At 52.8% G+C, this 19,601-nt stretch overlaps 2 protein-coding genes across 13 annotated transcripts in view; both read right to left on the bottom strand.

Annotated features, from left to right (window-relative positions):
• The window catches only part of AKNA (AT-hook transcription factor), a 52,149-nt gene extending 42,033 nt beyond the window's left edge, over window positions 1–10,116 (bottom strand). Inside the window, exons 1-2 of one of the 5 annotated variants that reach the window (XM_019719578.3) lie at window positions 2,312–2,458; window positions 1,586–1,667 (exon numbers count right to left, since the gene is read on the bottom strand). Coding sequence is in view for 1 of the 5 variants with exons in the window: in XM_074330903.2 (XP_074187004.2) it covers window positions 726–744 (19 nt within the window). In the remaining 4 variants the exon portion in view is untranslated. Of the gene's footprint in view, window positions 1–725; window positions 892–1,585; window positions 1,668–2,311; window positions 2,459–9,492; window positions 9,593–10,042 lie in introns of those variants that run through there. The other 4 variants (XM_019719580.3, XM_074330902.2, XM_074330903.2 and 1 more) reach the window with 4 other exon arrangements.
• Window positions 10,117–13,945: 3,829 nt separating this feature from the next.
• The window catches only part of WHRN (whirlin), an 83,887-nt gene continuing 78,231 nt past the window's right edge, over window positions 13,946–19,601 (bottom strand). For 6 of the 8 annotated variants that reach the window (XM_074330913.2, XM_074330910.2, XM_074330912.2 and 3 more), the window contains 5 exons: window positions 19,487–19,558; window positions 17,728–18,241; window positions 15,749–15,930; window positions 15,119–15,241; window positions 13,946–14,830 (listed from right to left, as the gene is read on the bottom strand). In XM_074330913.2, the coding sequence (XP_074187014.2) occupies window positions 14,648–14,830; window positions 15,119–15,241; window positions 15,749–15,930; window positions 17,728–18,241; window positions 19,487–19,558 (1,074 nt within the window). In that variant the 3' untranslated portion in view covers window positions 13,946–14,647. The remainder of the gene's footprint in view (window positions 14,831–15,118; window positions 15,242–15,748; window positions 15,931–17,727; window positions 18,242–19,486; window positions 19,559–19,601) is intronic. The other 2 variants (XM_074330906.2, XM_074330908.2) reach the window with 1 other exon arrangement.

The following is a 19,601-nucleotide window of genomic DNA, read 5'->3' as shown; positions in this document are numbered from 1 at the left end:
AGTGGCTTGGCTCCTTCAAAAAGGATGGGCTATTGGGGTCAGAGCCCCAAACTTGGCTGCCCTCCCTGACCAGTTGGCCGGGCATAGACCTATTATTCTCGAGAGGTTCCTGCCAGCAGTGTAGAAACTAGACCCATGAAGAAGCACCAGCCACTCCCCTCTCCAGATGTACCCCCGCCCTCCTGTCCCCAGCTCTCTCCAGCAGCGAGGCCCAGGAGAAAGAGGAAAGGCACCCTGGCTGTTGGGGACTCCAGTCCCATCAGCCTGAGGAGCTGGGCTGTGTCTGCTGGATCATCCCCCATTTCTGTCTGTGCCCTTAAGGGGCAGAAGGAGCCACTCTTTCAGGGGGACCCTCTGTCGCCTCCTGGCCTGCTCCTCATCTGTGCATCATGTCTGAGGCCCCTTAGCAGCCTGTAGGACTAACTCTCCATGTACAGATGAGGACACCCAGGCACAGAGAGGGACCAGCACTTGTCCAAGTTCCAGAGATCAGAATCAGAGTTCAGATAGGAATCCACCATCCCGAGGCTTGAGGAAATCCCCCTAAAATCCACCCTTGGCCTGGGGGCCGGGTTCCCCTAAGCTGGAGGAGAAGTAATACAGCTGCCGCAGCTGCAACTTCCTGGCTGGGCTGGTCCAGCCGCCCTGGACTGTCCCAGAGTGTCTGTGACTGGCCTGCCCAGAGGGAAGGAGGCCTCCTTCCTCGCCCTCTTTCACTCCCTTACCTCTCTGGGGCTCCACCATCCTGCTGGCCCAGGCTCAGAGGACCTGCGTGTGAGGTCTTTGTTCCAAACCTGGGGAGCCCCCTGCCTCCATGGCGCCCTGGCCCGCCTCCAGGCCGCTCTGCCCGCTGGAGCTGCTGCTCACAGACAAGCATCGCTCCCCACCTCTCCCCGCCCCTGCTGCCGCTGAGGCCGCCTTGCTTAAGCAGGAAGCGCCCAGCCTGATTTCCTACAAGTGTTTGTCAGAAGGAGGGGGTTTGTCTGCCTGCAGAGTGAGAGTGAGCAGGAGGAGCTTAACCCCTTGCAGGCCCACTGCGGGTCTGCGCTGCTCAGGAAAGGACTCATGGAAACTTCCGATGTCAGGTCTTGGGAACATCTCAACCCAAGTACGATTGAGGAGATTAAAGCCCTGAAAAGGTCAGAGGCTTAGCCGGGGTCACTTAGATGCTGAACCTGGAAGGCCTCCAGCAGCTTCAACCTGCTAGGAGCTTTTTCCACAGCCCCTCCCCTCTAGGGTGTGACCTTAGCAGAGGCTCCTCTCTCACAAGGCCTCAGTGCCCATCTGTACAATGGGAGCTCAGAATGGATGGCACTTGCTTGGCACTCTCCCAGCTCTGACTCTCTATCCTGTCTGCCAATATGCAACCCATGACCTCAGCAAGGCTGCAGCGATTCCTGCCACACTACCCACTGTCCTTGCCCTAAGCTGGGCCTGTAGCTACAGTGGGATTTTCCAGGCAGCATGGAGGTGGGGAATTGACTGATCGGGTAAATTTCCGCTTTTGTTCCTAGGGCTCATCAGAGGCCAAGCTGCCTTTTGCCAAGCCCCCCTCATCCCATTCATTCATTTGACAGGTACTTACTGAGCTCCTGTTGTGTGCTGGGTGCTTTTCAAGTAGCTGGGACTATGGCAGGGCACAAGACAGGCCAAGCCCTGGCTCTACTCTAGTGGAGACACAAATAACAAACACAGAGAGTCGTGAACAAGACAGAGAGGGTAGCATGGTGCAGTGACCCATATCCCAGGCTGCTTTTGGTCATATCGATGCCTAGGGTTCACTCAGACCAACAGAATCGGTTTCAGGGCATCAGTGATTTTAAAGTATCTCAGGTGACTGGGGTGTGTGGCCCTGGTGGAAGCTGGGGAGAGAGTGGGGATGATCAGAAAGGTCTCTGTGAGAAGACGACATTCCATCAAGGAACTGGAAGGATGAGAGGGACAGGAACAAGCCACAGGAAGGGCTGGTGGCAGAGTATTCTGGAAGGGCAAGTGCAAAGGGCAAGGTGGGAACCAGCGGTGCTTTCTCTGAGAACAGCAAGACTATGTACCCAGAGCAGAGGGAACCCAGGGGGACAGGCAGGAGCCAGGGTGGAGGGGCAGGCTCAGGGTCCAGTCCCCACACTTGTGTGTGTCTCCCAACTCTGGCCCTACTCAAGATCTGGGGATTCTGATTCAGGAAACAAAAAGAAAAGGGAAAAAAGTTGGCCCCTGTATTGTCCGTAAAGCCCTCCAGGTAACTCTGATGAGCAGCCAGGTTTGGGAACCACCAGTACAAGAGAGAAAAATGAATCTTAGAGTCAATGCAGACCTGGGTTCCAATCTCAGCCCCTCTTCTTGCTAGCTCTGTGACCTTTGAGCTTTCACCTCTCTAAGCCTCAGTTTCTTCATCTGGAAAACAGGGATAAGAGGAGTAACCACCGCACAGGGCTGCTGCCAAGATCCAATGAGGTAACGCCTGCAAAGTACAGAGTGAGGGCCTGGAACATGAATGAATGAATGAATGAATGAATGAATGAATGAATGAATGAATTTTCCCAAGGTCAGCCTGTGGGTATCTGGCAAAGCCAGGGTTAGAACCAGGTGCCCTCATCCTGGTAATCACCACACCCCTCCACCTCTCCGCTGCCTTTTACTCACATCTGGATGGAGGGGCTCTACCTACAGCCCCCAGCCTAAGGTGGAGCACAACCAAACCCTAATGAGGCCCCTCCCTGCCAGCTCTGGTGACCATGTGGGTCATTGTGCTCAGGGTGGGCTCCCCTGACACCTTGTCACTCACTCTCTCTCCCTCCCTGGTCATTAACCAGGCAGCATTGCCATCAATGCCAGGTCGCTGCCACTGCCAGGCATGCCCCGTGGCCCCTGGATAACCCCAAACCCAGCTTAGGGGCAGCTGCCTAACACCAAGGAAACAGCTTCCCGTGTACTCTGCCTTCTCTTTGCCTTCCCCAAGCCTTCCCAACCTTCCTCCCTGCCGTTGCTAGTGTGGTGCCCCTCCTGGAACACCATCTCCACCCACCGGCCACATTCTACTTAACCGAAGTATCACGTCCAACACCGGGCTCATTATATGGCCAGCCTCCAAACCCACCCAGGTGAACAAGCCAGACCCGAGCGTCATCCGGGACACTTCCCTCTCCCTCACGTAACCAGTCCCTCATCAACTCCTGTTGATTTTATTTCCTAAGTCTCACCAGAATCTGCCCCATCTCTGCAACCCCACATGCCCTCCTACAACAGCCTCTTCTGGAAAGCTCTTGGTCTCTGCAATGCATTCCCACCACTGCACCAAAGGGATCTTTCGAAAACAGAGGCATCCACACATGGCCCCTTTCTGCTTAAAACAGTCTGAGAAAGAAGCTGCCCATTGCTCTGAGAAAGATGAAACTCCATAGCCTGGCCGCTGCTCCCCCCTTTTCTCCCTCCATCCTCACCCTCCTTCAACAGCTCCTTGCTGTTCCTGGGACAAATGCGTCGTGTACCCCCTCATCACGCACCTCCACTTCTTCTCCCTGTTAACTTCCAGGCAACCTGTAGGTCTCGGCCCCATGGGCCCTGCTCAGGGACTGCCTCTTGGAATAAGATGTTAGGTTTGTCTCTCTGACAATTGGGAGCTCTGTTAAGCTCTCACCATTACGGTGCCCAGGCCCTGACACACAGGAGAAGCACAGTAATATACGATGGATGAGCTACCGAGATGAGCCAGTTGCCCACGCCTGGCATGTGGACCCTCACAACAACCCAGTGAGGCTGGTGTAACATCCTCATTTTACGGGGGGGGGGGGGGGGGGGGGGTGTAAACAGAGGCCCAGAGACTCTAAGCCACTTGCCCACGGTCGGTCACAAAGCTGGTGAGTGCCGGTAGAGATTCAAACACACAAAGACCTGACTTTTAATGGCCACGCTTAGTACTCACACTGTTGCAGCCTGCGGAGATAATTAATAACCTGGGCACAATTAAATCGGGAGTGGAGCTTATTACCAACTAATTGCAATTCACTAAGCCCATGTTCTGACTTTCTAATGAGGCCCTGGTTCTGCACGGAGCCTTTCGGTTTTCTAACATGCTTTCTCATCCTACCTAACACTAGATGCTGAAGAAGAGCCTTGGGACGTGGGCGGGACAGGAGTATGATTCCACCACACAGGGGAGGAAACAGAGGCCCAGAGATGGGGAAGAGATTAGTTCCTGGTCACCCAACACAAAAACAAACAGAAGAGCCCTTTGGTCCCCACCGCCAGGGCTTGCTACTTTCGCTAGCACACTAGCAGCATGCCCACGTGCGGCTGCGTCTGCACGACTCTGCCAGTCCTTCCCCAAGGAGCCCAGCAAGCCTTCAGCCGTTTGTTCCCTCCAGCCCCTGGGTCATGATGCTCTAACACTGCGATGGCCATTCCTCGCCCACTCTTCCAATGCCCACCCACTCAGCCATCCCCTCCTTCCCTCCTTCAATCATTCCTGAGCCCCTCCTAAGTGCCCGTACCTTAACCAGACTGGAAACGGAGTCTGTGGTACAGCCCAGGACACAGCCCAAGCCTGGGATGGGCATCACTGGCTGATGGGATGAGCCCTGGACAGTCAGTCACTCCTTCATACAACGTCCTGAGGCCCAGAGGGTACTGTGGGGCCGATAACCTTCTCACCCATCCTGGGGGAAACCAGGCGCTGGCAACTTCAGGAGGCCTGGGGGCCAAAAGCTGTTATTCAACCCTCAGCCCCTCCTTGAGCTCCCGACAGCTCCCTTCCCTGGGAGAGAAATGAAAACCCACCCTAAGGTCACCCACTCCTTCCTGCCCAGGCTGCTGAAAATCCACAGGGAGTGTGGGGCTGACAGGAGGCACACGAGGATTTCAGGAGTGGAACCAGAAGAACCAATGGAAGCCTGGCTTGGGAAGTGGCTGTCCAGGTTCCAGCCTGAGCGACACTGGACAAGTGCTTCCCCTCTCTTAGTTTTGGAACCTCAGGGCTTAATGAGATTATCCCTGAGGTTATCAGAAATGACCTTCTAGCACTGAATTTCCTGGGTTCTTTAACTCCACCTGCCCACACAGGCAGAAACGCCGTGCTGATGGGGGGCTACAGGGCACAGGAGTTTAAGGGCGCATGGGCTTTGTGGGGAGTCAGAGACCTCCAAGCTCTCGCTTAAAAGCTGTGTGGCCTTGGGAAAGTCGCTTACCACTCTGAACCCCTGAGTCCTTATCTGCAAGATGGGGGTAATACTGATATTACAGGCTCCTTGGAATTGATAAATGAGACTACGCATGTGCCTGAAGTCCTGGCCTAGGGCCCAGCTGGCACAGAGCTCACATATAAATGACTTTGGCCATATCCATGAATCGCCCAGATGGCTTGCTCCCTGAAGGACTGTTTAATTTTCCTGGCTCTAGATCTTTCCCAATATCAACCATAGCTCTAGCTCTGGGTCCTATACACAAAAGGAGAGAGCCAGCCCTCCCAAGCAGAGAGAAATGCTACTATCTCCCTGAGACCCTCTTTCCTGTGGCCCCCAAACCGGTTCCAGGGATCACTGACCCAGCTAGAAATGCATCCCCATCCTGAATACTTAAGGAGAGGAGGAAACAGGCCTTACTCAGCCAACTGAAACATGGGTTATAAGGAGAGTGTGGCCATATTGAGGAAAATGCACACATACAGACACACACACATTCCCAAATGCGTGCTCCATGAAGACAAAAACATGTGCACGTGCCAGGAATGCGTTGCTAACAGCAACAGTTCATTTACCTATTAAGTAAAGGCCTTTCCATGGATTTGGATCTCATAATTTAATTCCCATACCAGTCCAAGGAGGTAGGTATTACTATGCCCATTTCACAGGAAGGGAAGCTGTCTGAATCCAGACAGTATCACTTAATCACTTTGCAACTGAACCTTGCAGTAGGTGAAAAGGTTGCAGTGTCCAGTATTAGGGGATCACTGAAGTAAATCATATTTCCCCTCAAAAGAATATTATGCAGCTATTAACAATCATATTGCAGAAAACTATGAAGTGATATAAAAAATGTGATATGTTAAGTGAACAAGCCAGTTATAAAATCATATATATCTAGTTTGAGTCCTTTAAGGAAAAAAAACACACCATAAAATGTGGAGGAAGGGAAGGGAAGGAAGAAGGAAAGGGGGAGGAGAGAAAAAGGAAAAAGAGAGAGAGGTGCTCCAAAATGTTTATAATTATTATTAGGTATTAGTTCTAACTAAGGCAAGTTTACTCTTTTTCCTTATGTGTATTTTCTAAAAATAACAGTTGTTTTAAAATAAGAGTAAAATGAGCATTTACTGTTCTTAAAAAGAAAAGCTACCACCACACATCTGTGTAGTGCTTTGTTCTAAGAAGACCTTGGACACACGCTTCTCGGTTTCCCCACCTATGCAAGCTGTGAAGAGTGGCTGGGCTCTTCGAGGCCCTTTGCAGCTCTGACATTCTGCGGCATGCTGTAACTCTCATCCCACATCTCTCTTCCTCTTTTTAAACTCTGATACTACGTGTTCTTTCCTACACATATAGGCATTATGCAACATGTGGGAATAGGTAAAAATCACAAAAAGGAAGCAATCCCAGCCTTAGCTGCTCAACATTTTAGGACATGGCATGATTGGATCCTCATAACTAGACATTTAAGGATAAGGAAAGGCACAGAGAGGTCATACAACTTGCCCCAAATCACACAGCACATTAGGATCTATATCAAGTACAGTGTTACCCTCCAAATGAATCCCTGACTTAGAAGGGCTGAGTGCAGCCTCCTGGACACTGAGGCCCTTCCCGGTCCTTGGTCCTTGGCTGCGGTCCCAAGATTCCAAAAGACTGACAGGTGGGCATCCCACTCTGGCCTTGATCACCGGCCCCTCCCCCAGAATAGCCTCAGCCTTGGGATAAGGTAGGGGGAGGGAGAATGCCAGCAAGGACCTAGGGGCCAATGCTGGATCATCCTTGGGAGCCAGGGGGTCTCTCTCCACAACCAAAATGGAGTTAGGCTGGCACTTGGCATGGAAGATCTGAGTCAAGATGGGACTGTAGGCTGAAATGGAGGCGGGGATGGAGGAATTGAAAATGCAAAGGTGTAGGGGGAGAAAGGCCTGGTCCAGATCTAGTAGCCTGACCTTAGAAATGTTTCTGAACCTCCCTGATTATCATCATCTACTGAGTAAGGGTAACACTTTCCTCAGGGGTGTGCATGTGGAATAGTAGGACAAGTGTTTGCAAGGCTTAGCACACAGAAGGTGCTCAGAAAACACAGGAAGGGTGCTATTGGCTCCCCTGGTGACCTAGCACCTCTTCCCACTGCGCCATGCCTGACTCACGCTCCAATCCCTTTGGCACATACTGTCAGATAAACCTTCTTAGAGCATCATTCTGGTCCAGCCTTTCCTTGCTTAAAGACCATCATCGATGGCTGCTGTCACTTTCAGGTTAAAGGCCAGACATTTGGCCTGGAATTCAGGCTCATATCAATCCGTTCCCAAATCAGAGGGTTGCTGCACTCTATACAACTCACAGCACAGACTAGGAGCCTCATCCATAAGGTTTCCTTCCCAAATTCCACACTTCAGGGGAGCTGCAGTGGTTCCCATTCTGACCTGGCTCCCCTGGGGCTTCCTACATGGCCAGGAACCCTCCTGGCTGCCATGTAGAGTAAGACTGGCATTCCAGCCCCCAACACCATTCACATGCAGCTCTCTAAAGAAAAGAAAAGAAAAGAAAAAGCCCTGATTTGTGGCATTTACTGGTTTCCATAGTGTAAATACCCTTACTATAGCCAATTTCAAGCTACCAACATGATATCACTGAGCACAGCACTGGGAAGAAATGTGCACAATTAGCTCTCACCAGCTGACACACCCCTGCAACATTCCAAAGGAAGGACCACTAGCCCCAAAGAAGAGTTGTGTGACTTCAGGTGAATGACAATTTCTCTGAGCCTCAGGCTCCTCATTTGTAAAATGAGGACAACAATCGCACTACCCTCACAGCAATGATGTGAACACTAAGTGATATAATCTAGGCAATCAACAATGTACTGAACACCTACTATATGTAGGGTTCCATACTGGGCACTGGGAAGGTGACGGGTGACAAGATGGTCAAGGGCTCCTGCCTTCCCAGACCCCACTCCTTGCAGTAAAACCCTTGGCACAGTGGCTAAAATACAGTATTCAATAACCATTAGTTAATATTACCAATAGTAATACAGTTATTCCCTTTCTCTGGGCTTCAGTTTCCTCATTTCCTGACTTAGAACGTGGGCTGTACAAAACTCTACGATGCCACCTCACTGGAGCCTTAAAGTGACACTGAAGTGGTCACTACCATTACCATTTCACAGATGGGGAAACTGAGGTACTCAGAACTAAAGACAGGCTTGGGATTTGGACCAAGGTCTTTTAAGTCCTGGTCTCCAGGTCTGTTCTACCTTCCAGGGCTGAGAAAACATAAAAAGGACCTAGAATTCAGCTGGTGATTCAGCTGAAAGCTTTAAAAATATACTTTCTTCCCCCGCTCATAAGGGTAAATTGAAATGTCCCTGGCATGCACCAATTTTCCAAAATACCCTGTCAGCGTGACTGCCTCAATGCCTGGACCATTCCCAGACTCTCTGGAAACCCCAACCCTTGCACCCCTAGAGGGCTGTGCAGGCTGGTGGGAGCTGATGAAATTTCCTTGCAAGAAATGGCCCGAATCACATGTTTTAAGTGCAAGCCGCTGGACTCTGGAAAGCAAAGGCCCCACATGGGCACCTTCTGCCTCCTGCAGAAAAACTGAGACTATTCCTGGGAATAAACCCAAGCAGACCCCAAACAGCCCGGGGTCCATCTCCCCACTGGTAAGTAAGCGAGACTTAGGCGCCCTCAAATGGATGGGCAGAAATTCTGTTTTCTTGACAAAACAAAACCAATGGCCAATAAATAAAACCCACTAACTCCAGAGGAGGCGCCTGGAAAATTCTCTTGGGAAGTCCCTGTATGTATCTAACCTCAGTCTTTCACGCTTCAGTTTCAGCCATTTCTTCTCATTCTGTTCTAGAGGACAGGAACAATGTGTCTTTTCAGTGCAGCCCGTCTCAGCTTCTCTTCTCAGATCCAAAGTAGCCCCGGTTTGTTATCCGCAACTTTACTTTCCAACTTGCTCACTCAGAAGCAGAAGCTTTTGAAACATAGGTAATGATCCGCTCCAATCTGTCATTTCTCTCAACAAAAACTGGGGAAAGGAGTCTCATCTCATCCAAAGTCTTACAAAAAGCAGAGCTCTGGCTCTGCCCCATCACACTGGAGAGAGGCCAGCTCTGCACCTGCCCTGCTGTGCGCCTTTGGGCAAGCCGCACCCCCTGTCTGGGCCTCAGTCTCCCCATCTGTACAAAGAGGGGCTGGCCTTATTTCTGCAGTCCATTCCAGGTCCTACCACTGTCCATCCCCATGCTGGCCCTTGCTCTACCTCCCTCTCCCTTCCAAAAAGAGGAAAAGAAACTTGCGTTAGGAGTCCGGGGAGGGCGCGCGGCTCTGAGTTGTCAGGGTGCGCGGGTTGTTGCCGGGTGAGCAAATCTCACACAAATCCCAGGGCAGAGAAGTCCCACCTCCCCGGTAACCACAGCTACCCGGCCACACCTCCAGCCCAAACACAGCCCGAGGCCCAGCCAAGGACCACCCCCGTATTCCCTCGGGACCCCTCCCCTCCCTGCGACCAGCCCCAGCCCGGGAGAGTGACTAAAGGTCAACGCCCCCATTGTGCGGAGGTGGAGACTGAGGCCAGAGGGTGGAGGCTGCGGAACTCCGCAGCCGGCAAGGTTTGGACTCGGACCTAATCGCCAATCCCAGTCTCCCTCCCGTTCCCGGAGCTAGGATCTTCTTCCTGTGCGCTGGGGGTTTCCACGTGGGAGAGACCGAGAACACCACTGTCCCTGTGGATCCGGGAGCATCGGCGCTGTCCACCCTCCCACCCCATTCCCGTGACCGAGAAACTGAGACCCAGCGAGGGGCCGGAACCCGCCCCGGACCCACTATGGGCCCCTCCCCGCCTCTCACCTGCTGGCCGCCGCCGCCGCGCGGGGTGGTTTCCTGGAATTGAGCGGCAAACAAAGGCCTCCAATCCGGGCGCGGGGCGGGGCGATTACTTTTTGCATAATCCCCGAGGCCAGCCTCTGAAGTGCGAGGTGCGGCCCCAGGAGGCGGGGCCCCGGAAGCTCCACCAATCGCAGACAGGCGGCTGCCTGCGGCCGGTCCTCAGAAACTCAGACGCGGCTCCACCACAGAAAATCTCAAATCTGGGAGATTGTGTGTCTCTCCTGGAGCCTGTCCGACTGCAGGCGCGATGCTGAAGCTCCGTGTTAACACATTTGTGCAAGATCGCAGTGAGGAAGAAATCACAAACTTTCATAGAGGAAACGGACTGCTTCATAACGGTAGTAAAAATACTGTCATTAACTTTTCTTGAGCACTTATTAGGTATCAGGCACTTACTGTGAGCTCTTACTGTGCCCAATCCTCTCCTATGAGATAGGTAGGTATTATCATTACCCCCAAGTATATTCTAGTCCAAACCACCCTTAGGCAAGCGGGGAAACCCAGTCCTGGAGAGAGACAAGAACTTGCCCAAGGTCCCTCAGTGAATACAGGACAGAAATAATCCATTGCCCACTAAAAGCGCACCTTGGAGGTGGTGTAAGATATCAAACTGGCCTAGGCTCTCGCCCCAGTTCTGCCACTGGCTGCCACTGAGCTGTAGGTAAACGGAATTCATAAGTTCTGCCTCACAGGGTTGCCGAGGGAAGTACATAAACATAGCACCAGGTCTACAAGAAACAAATCAATGGCACTCATTTAAAGAGTTCCCCGAAGAATTCTATTTCACAGCGGGGATTAATAGGCCGGGGAAACAAGAAGTGACTTTCTCAGGGTCCTGCATCCAGCTGTGTTACAACCCAGTGCTTTCCTCTTGGCAGAAAGCTCTTCCCAGCTCCCCTGGTTGCCAGTCTTTCCCTTCACATAAATCTAATGGTAATCATAGTAACAGCTTCTATCCACTAAAGGCATTCTCTGTCTCAGAGACAAATATTTTAGCTAACCCTTAACCATAACTCAAAAGTTAGATTAGTATTATGTTCCACGTTTAAAGAAGAGGAAACAGATTCAGAGAGGTTAAGTGACTTGCCCAGGATTACACAGGCAAGAAGTGGAGTGCAATTTGATCCTAGGTTTCAGATAGTGAGGTGTGGACTCTTTGAGCTGAGTCTTGTTCTCAGACCTTGTACTTCCCACGCTGGGCTACTCCGTTCCCCACCAAGCAGAGAGGGCTCCAGGTAATCTGAAGGCCAATTTAGCACTTGGTTGGGCAGGCCTCAGCTCAAGCCAAAATCTGGCCCTCTTCCTGTCTTCTTCATCTAGCAGCTGACCGTGAGACTCTAGCCGTACCTCCCCCTCCAGCTCTGGCATCATGAGTAAAGATGTTCGGGTCACGGGTACATGTGTCCAGATGGACCTCTGGCCCCTCCCTCTCCCAATATTCAAAGCTGTCCTAGCCCATGTATTGGGTCCCTTTAAAAAGACGACAGGAGGGGCCGGCCGGGTGGCTCAGGCGGTTGTTGCTCCGTGCTCCTAATGCCAAAGGCTGCTGGTTCAATTCCCACATGGGCCAGATGGCTCAGTTGGTTGGAGCGCAGGCTCTCAACCACAAGGTTGTCCGTTCAACTCCTCCAGTCCCGCAAGGGATGGTGGGCTACGCCCCTGCAACTAACAAAGGCAACTGGGCCTGGAGCTGAACTGCACCCTCCACAACTAAGACTGAAAGGACAACAACTTGACTTGGAAAAAGTCCTGGAAGTACACACTGTTCCCCAATAAAGTCCTGTTCCCCTTCCCCAATAAAAATCTTAAAAAAAATAAAAAAGACAATAGGACATGTGCCTGTCCTGGGGTTTCATGTTGTCGATCTCAGGCCGCCATGGGTTCAAATTTGTCCTCTCCCACTCACTAGCTATGCAACTTTGGGCAAGCAACTTGGTCTTTCTAAGCCCACTTGCAAAGTTTTTTTTTTTTTTTTTTTTTAGGTTTAAGTTTCCACAGCCCCAGAGTCAGGCCCAGGGATTTCATAAGCTACAGTTCCAGAAACTCATTCTTGTCTTACTTTTTTCAGACTGCAGACATGGGACCGTGGGCAGCAGCTGCTGGGGGATCTCTGTCCCCCGCGGACTGGAAAAGGGGTGGCGTTCGTAAGATCAGAGGGCTCCTTTCTTCATTCACCATCATCCTGACTGTACTTTTCTCCCTGGGCCTGACTCTGAGCCTGATGCCGTGGTCCACACACAGCGTCCCGACCTCCATCAGGCAAGCAGCATCTCCATGGACTGGTTCCCTGTGGCTGCTGTAACAAATTACCCAGTTCATGACTTAAAACACTACTTTGTCCTCTTACAAAGAGAGATCAGAAGTCCAAACTCAGTCTCACTGGGCTGAAGGCAGGTGTCAGCAGGGCAGGTTCCTTCTGCACGCTCTCTCTGAGAATCCATTTCCTTGCCTCTGAGCTTCTAGTGACCACTGTATCCCTGGGCTCGTCCCTTCCTCCAGCTTCAAAGTGCATCACTCCAACCTCACTTCCATCATCACAACACCCTTTCCCCTTCTGTGTCAAATCTTTCTCTGCCTCTTTTACAGGAAACCTTGTGATGATATTGGGCCCACCCAGCTAATCCAGGATAACCTCCCCATCTACATGCCTGACTGAATCACATCTGCAGTCCTTTTACCCTACAAGGTAGCATTCACAGGTTCCAGGACTGGATACCTTTAGGGGCCATTATTCAGCCTACCACACCCATTTTCCAGGTGGGGAATTTAGGCTCAGCAAGGTAAAATTTTTTGCCCTTGATCACACAGGATTTGGAATCTGATGCCGGGAGATCTGGGGCTTGACAAAGCTCTCCTGCAGCCAAGTAAGGGTTCGTCTGTGCAGAGGTATTAGGACTGGGGAAGGGCATACGAGTCCCCTGGGAAGGGCTGGGGCCTTCAGAGATACTGGCTGATACAGAGGTCAAGTGGAATCCAGGGCTCTGGGCTCAGCTAAGAACAGGATCTGGTGCAGGTCTGTGGAATCAACTACACCTAACCCACTTCTGGCAGAGCCCTGGACACAGCTAGACAAAGCAGGATGCCCCCAACTCTTCTTGCCCCAGAGGAACCTGGGGATGAAAGAAATGTGCACTGGAACTGGGGAGCAGACCATTTCTTGCCACCGCCCCCTCCCTGCCCCCCTCCGTGTATTTTTGCTTCGAACACCCACTGCCCTTGGCTCCTAGAACAGTGTGGCCTGAAAAGGTAGAGGATGGGAAGTTATTGAGAATTTACTGCCTCCCTTCTCTCTCCCAGGCCTTGTCCAAAGACTGACAGCATGAAAGATCTGTCCCCTGGCCCTGAGTGGGGACAATTTTAGGCCTAACTTACACTCTGGTGTCCCTGAGGGATCAGGTTGCAGCCACCCTCCCAGTACAATGCCTGAAATCCCACCTTTCTTGGTTTCCTCCCTTTTCCCTCCTGACCCCCTTCTCCTTTACTGCCCGCCCGTCCCCCAGTGAATCTCTTGCATACATATACTCCTCTGAGTCCATTTCTGGGACCTCCCCTAAGGTGGGCCACCTTTCTATGTTTTAATACATCCACATACATCGTGAATTTTGCCCCATGACACAACAATGCCTTTTAATCTAAAAATATAATCTGCAAATAACCTTCAGGTAGGGTGTTCCAAAATGTGGGTGTGATTCCAGTGCTCTTGCACCCTCCCTGTGGGTCCCAGATTGAGCCATGGGGGCCCGGGGGAGAGAGCAGTGGTGTGCGGTGCTCTGATCCCTCCATCTACCTAACCCACCCCTTTCCATGTCAAGTAATCAAGACCCCAGCCGCACAGGCAGGCCACACACCACACTGGACCCCAACCTTGTTCAGATCGCTTTATTGAAAAATTAAAGTCATAAGCTCTGTATATAAATACACTGACATCGCTGGTCACCTGCAAGGCCTCTGGGATAGGCTGGGGGTGCAGTGGGAAGCGAGGATATTGGGGTCCCCAGGGGTGTGGAGAGGGAAATAAATAATAAATACCATGGGGTACAGGGAGCTAGGAGAAATGCGGGTGTGAATGGGGGGGGGGTTGCTTGATGCTTTTTGTGGCACTAAAGGTCCTGCAAAATGCCCTCCTGGCTGGCGGCCATGTCCATGAATTCTCGTGTGACCTCACTCCAGACAAAGGCCCCAGGTATCTGGGGATGGGCCAGGTCCTAGAAGGTTGGGGGGATAGCAGTGCCCCCTAACCAACCCAGAGTAACAGGCCCTGGCAGGCCTCAGGTGGATGTGTCAAGGCGCTCCACCCTTCCCCTTTCTCCCCTTCCTGAAACCCACACGTGTATTGAGTGCCTACTATGTACTGGGCACGGTACTAGATCTTGACCTGACCTTCTGTTTGCCTTGCCCAGCTCCTTCTTCCGGTTCCGGTCCAGTGGGCTGGGAAGAAGTGGGGGATGTCTTCCTGCTACCCTGGCCATGCATCCCCGGCCCCTCAAGGAGCTTAACAGTGCGAGGAGGGAGGAGGGACCAGGGCCAGGGGCCGGGCAGCAGTGGGAGGCCTTCAGACCTCAGCCCCTACAGCATCACGTTGAACTCGGTGACCAAAAAGTCAATGTAGTCACGCTCCTTGGTCTTGAAGGCCTCTGCAATGATGCGCGCTGCTTCCCGGTGCTCCTTGCCCCGAAGGGTCAGCCCATTCACTTCCAGGATCACGTGGCCCACCTTGAGCTGCCCACAGTTGTGGGCCGAACCTCCTCGCTGCAGGGGCAAGACACAGGGCAGGGGCACGTGTGCTGTCCGAGGGCTAGTCCGGGCAGGCTTTGACCCCCCACTGAATCAAACCTGACACTGCCCACCAGGTAGCTACAATCTGGTATCCATTGCCCTGATTAGAAAAACTAAAGCTCAGTGACAGCAAAGGTGGTATGAGCCTGGCTCTTTCCTTGGATGGTGGGTCACCTCGGGGGAGGCAAAATCCTGGTGACGCTGATAAAGGAACCTTTACGGGTAGGGAGAGATGGTCAGTTGGGGGCCGAGGGGACATACCTGAATTGTGACGATCCTAGGCAGGGGCTGGCGGGTGTTGGCACCACCCTCAATGGCGATGCCCAGGGTGGCCGCACTTTTCTTCACACGGACCAGGGTGGACGTGGGCTCCAGGAGTCCAGGCTGCGGGTATGAAGGAGACCAGTGACTGAGGTCTTCTCAGTGGACAGGCCTGACCATGACACACCTCTAGGTCAGCAGGGCTCAGACTTTAGCCCGATGTTGGGAGCCTCCAGGATGCCAGGCAGTAAGATAAGCCTTTGGTGTTCTCAGCCCTCTGATACAAAAATCCCTGAGGCTCGGGAAGTTAAGGGGTGGCCCAAGGCTGCCTGGTGGTGACTTGAACCCAGGCCTGACTGCCTCAGCCACCACATCACGTCAGAACTGAGCTTTAATATTCTCAGGTCCAAGCTTCAGTACTTGGCTTGTCAGAGTCATGGCAAAGGTAGGACTTCGATTGGGCCTCCATTCTAATACAGCGTTCCTTCTGGTACCCCTGTCCCTCCAGTGAGGGGTCTGTCTCCATCCCTTGTGGTCGCGTATCAAGCTGAACCCTGGTCAGGGATTTCCTGTCCTTCGCCTGGGGCCTGCCTTCCCCTTCCCCTCTGAGCCCCCTTCCTCCTTGCTCACCGGTTTGGTGGCCCCCTCTGTGCTCCTCTCGTTCCGAGGCGGCTCCTTGCTACTCCTGCTCTTGGTGGACACCATCTGTCTGCCTCGGCCGGGGGCGCTGGCCTCTACCTCACCGGCATCCACACCACTGTCCTCGCTCAGAGTCTGCCCACTGTCCGAGAGCTGTGAGAGCGTGGAGGCTGCTGGGAAGGGGAACAGCTGGGGTCAGAGAGGGCTTCCTGGAGGAGGTGATGGGGCTGCAGGCTGGAAGGCTGGGAGCATTCTCTGGGCAAAGACTGGGGAGTGGGGGAGCTGGAAGGTAGGGAGACACTCCACCACACTTCTACCTACTGAGACCTGCCCTTCCAGCTGGGCCTGGCCCCAAGGTTGCCACTTTCCACATCAGCCTTGACTGTCCCTGGTGTAATGTAATGATCAAAACAGAGGTCAGAAGGCAAACCCAGTCCACAGATGTGTGTTTTTTTTTAATTCACACAATACTGTTAAGTTTTAATGATGGACCAATACACTCAAATTAGGGGATTTCACATAAAAGTAAAATTTCTACTTTCTCGAGGAAAACAAAAAGGAAAGTCTTCCACGTCTGGTCTGCACCCCTGCATGACTCCAGCTGGCCTGAGTTGAGTGTGGGCACATGCCCTCTGGTTCACCAGTCAACCCAGGCTGTTTCATTATGTGTGTAACAGCCTAGTCCCTGAGTTTGAGGCCCTCTGTTAAGAACACACACTCTGGAGTCCGGCAGATTGAACGTGAATTCCCTCTGACCAGCTGTGCAACCCCAGGTGAGTTACATAGCCTCTCTGAGCCTCCATGTTCTTGTTCTAATCAGGAGCAATGATGCTTATCCAATGGGGTTATCATAAAGGCTAATAGATATGACATATAGATTGAAGCAGCCAAGAGAACAGACTTGGCCTACATTGCTTGGCTCCACAATTACTTTCTGTGCTGCAGTTTCATCATCTATTTAAAATAAGGATAATTACAGCACCAGCCTCACAGAACTATTGGGGGGATTAGATGAGTTACTAATATAGGCAAGGCAGACAGTGCTGTATAACCGTTAGTTCCTATCATTGTGTGTGTCTGGCTCAGTGCTAGGTCCAGAGGCAGCAGTGATCCATCTGTAATAGTTAGGGTTTGTCACCACATCCTGCCTGCTCTCCCCTTTGCTGCCTTCCCAGGGACCCCTGACCTGGCCTGCCACCTTCCCTGGCCACAGTGGGCCCTGAATATCACTTTAGCCACAAGATGGCGGCAGAATCCAACAAAATGTACCCAACTGGCTAACAGGAGGGAGGAGAGGGCTCAGGCTTTTGAGTGGAAAGCAGGCTCTACCCTTCCCTCCACCTCCTCAGCTGGACGTACTCCAGAAACTCAGGGGCTACAGACTTGCACTGGCCTCCCGGGTGCCTGTAAGGCCCATCCTGCACTCTAATCCTGATCCCAAGTCAGGAGACCCACCGCCACCCAGGGGTCCACCTTTCCCCCAGTACCTGGTCCAGGCCAGGCCCTGGGAGACAGAGATCACAGAAGCCACCTCTGCCCCCCAAAAGCTTAGTTTTATGGTGGGGGAGAACTGCTAGGTGAATTCAGTGTGCCCAGGGCTGGGGACGCTGGAGGAGGAGCCCAACCCTTAACCGAGGCCTGGCAGGGCTGTCACTGTCATCTCCATTCTGAGATGGAAAAGCAGCTCAGAGAGGCATAGCAGCTGGTCCACAGTCACACAGCTGGTACATGGCAGAGCCAGGACTCACATTCATCTCCAACTCCAAATCCCCTAAACGTGGGCTCAGACCCTGTTTCCCCTGCCACCCTGACTCCAAGTGGGGAAATGCCTGGGGTAGAAGGCGCCTCACTAGGCAAGCACCTGGTTCCATTTTCACTGTGTTGATGGGCACATCAAGCCAGAGGGGACAGGGCCTGTCAAGATCACACAGTGGCACCCTACCCAGCCCCCAGGGTCTGCCAGTACTCACTGCGTGTCTGGGGCAGTGCCCTCACTTCGTTCACGTCTGGCTCGCTGTCCGGGCGGTGTACCTCCACCATGACAAAGTGTTGGTTTGTGCCTGTCTGGTCTGGGCGGCCAGATGGGGAGGGTGGCGGGAGGCAGCCCCCAGTCAGCGTGGCCTCTGAAGGGGGGCTTTTCAGGTGTGGTGGGGACTGGACCCGTGGGAAGGGGCCAATGGGGTGTTGGGTGACCAGGGCCAGATGGGCGTCCAGTGGCCTCTTGGTGCTGGGGTTGGCAGGGGAGACGGAGGCGTAGATGGGGGAGGAGGGCGAGTCCTGTGCTGAGGGGGCCTCTGGGGTGGGCGCAGTACCCGCCGGCGGGCTGCGATTCTGGGGAGCCGAGAAGACGATGCCCGAGTGGGAAGACGCAGAGGAAGGAGGCTGGAGGTCCTGGCTCCCAGGCTTCCTCTGCTGGACCAGAGGTGGTGGGGGAGGCGGCGGCTTGTAGCTAGGCAGCCCCTCAGCCGTGGATTTGACATCATCCTGCCAAAAGACCCAACAGGAGTAGAAGGAGTCAGAGCCCATTGCTGCTGGAAGAGGGGAGACCTGACAGCCGAGTGGGCCAGGCCTGGCTGGAATTCTGTCCCCACTCTATCGGCTCTTGGCCACACTGCTCTGAATAATGCAACACCAAGTGGAAAACTTCTCCCAGCATCTCGGCAGCTGATAAGCGTCAGGATCCTGGCTGCGTCTCTGGGGACGGCACCGTTACCTTTGGGAACTGAAGTTCTTGGCATCAGCCAGAGTTTGTCACAGGGAACAAGACTTAATGAGAGCCGGGATGTGGAGAATGGAAAAACAAAAAAGGCATTTCTTTGGCTTTTGTTTTCAGGCTATGAGAGATGGGAGGTGTGACAGGCCTGGAGGGAGAGCATGGCATGGGCCGGGTGCTGTGTGGCCCTGGGCAAGGCACAGCACATCTCTGAGTATGGCTCTGGGCAACGGGACTGCTGCAGCAGAGTTGTGGGCATATGAGGAGCAATGTGTATAATGTGTTAGCAAGGTGCCTGCCACCCAGTAGGTGCTTATGAATGGCAGACATGGATATTGTCATTACTATTCCCCTCTGCTACGTCAACATTCAACACTTGCATAGCTCTGATCGTAGCACCAGCACTGTTTCAAATGCTTTACTTAAATTAACTAATTTACCCCTGAATTAATTAATTTACTCCACTTATGGGGTACACTATTCTTACCCCAATTTTACAGATGGGAAAACCGAAGCACAGAATGGTTAAGAAACTTGCCCAAAGTCACACAGTCAGTGGCAGAGGTGATATTTGAAACCAGGCAGGCTGGCTCCAGAGCCCAGGGCATTCAAACGTTTGGGTCAGAATCACAAAGTGATAACCCCTAGGCTGCTGACGTGTGTGCATGGGTATGAGGCCACATTTAACTTCCCTGTCCAGCCCAGTCATATGGCCTCTTCAGGGACTTCTTTCTACAAGCTCCGTGTTTCAGTATTTGCTCTGATAACGTTCAGATAACATATCAAAAATAACACCCACTGGGCAAACAGTCCAACAGCCTGACAGCCAAAAATGCCCAGAAGGAGCCGTCCTCGCCCCTGTTGGGGACGGTGGAGGGACGGATACACTTGTGCACAGGCCTGGGGATTGGTCTGAGGGCTCACAGCCAGGTTCTCTGTCCCCTCCCACTGGCTCTCACCAAGGAGCCAGCCCCCAGGGAGGGCAAACGTCAGGAAAGGGAGAGAGAGCCTCTTACCAGGGAAACATCTGGGAGAGTGCTCATATTGCTCTGGACGGCCTCGCCAGTTTCCTCCAGGTCCAGAGTGTTCTAGAAACGGAGAAGAAAGCTGTGTGAGCAAATATAAACCACG

Source organism: Rhinolophus sinicus, chromosome 16, assembly GCF_057876585.1.
Source record: "Rhinolophus sinicus isolate RSI-liver-muscle chromosome 16, RSI-T2T, whole genome shotgun sequence".
In the NCBI taxonomy this organism is placed as follows: Eukaryota; Metazoa; Chordata; class Mammalia; order Chiroptera; family Rhinolophidae; genus Rhinolophus; species Rhinolophus sinicus.
Note: the sequence above shows the minus strand (reverse complement) of the source record. Positions and strands in the feature narration are given on the sequence as shown.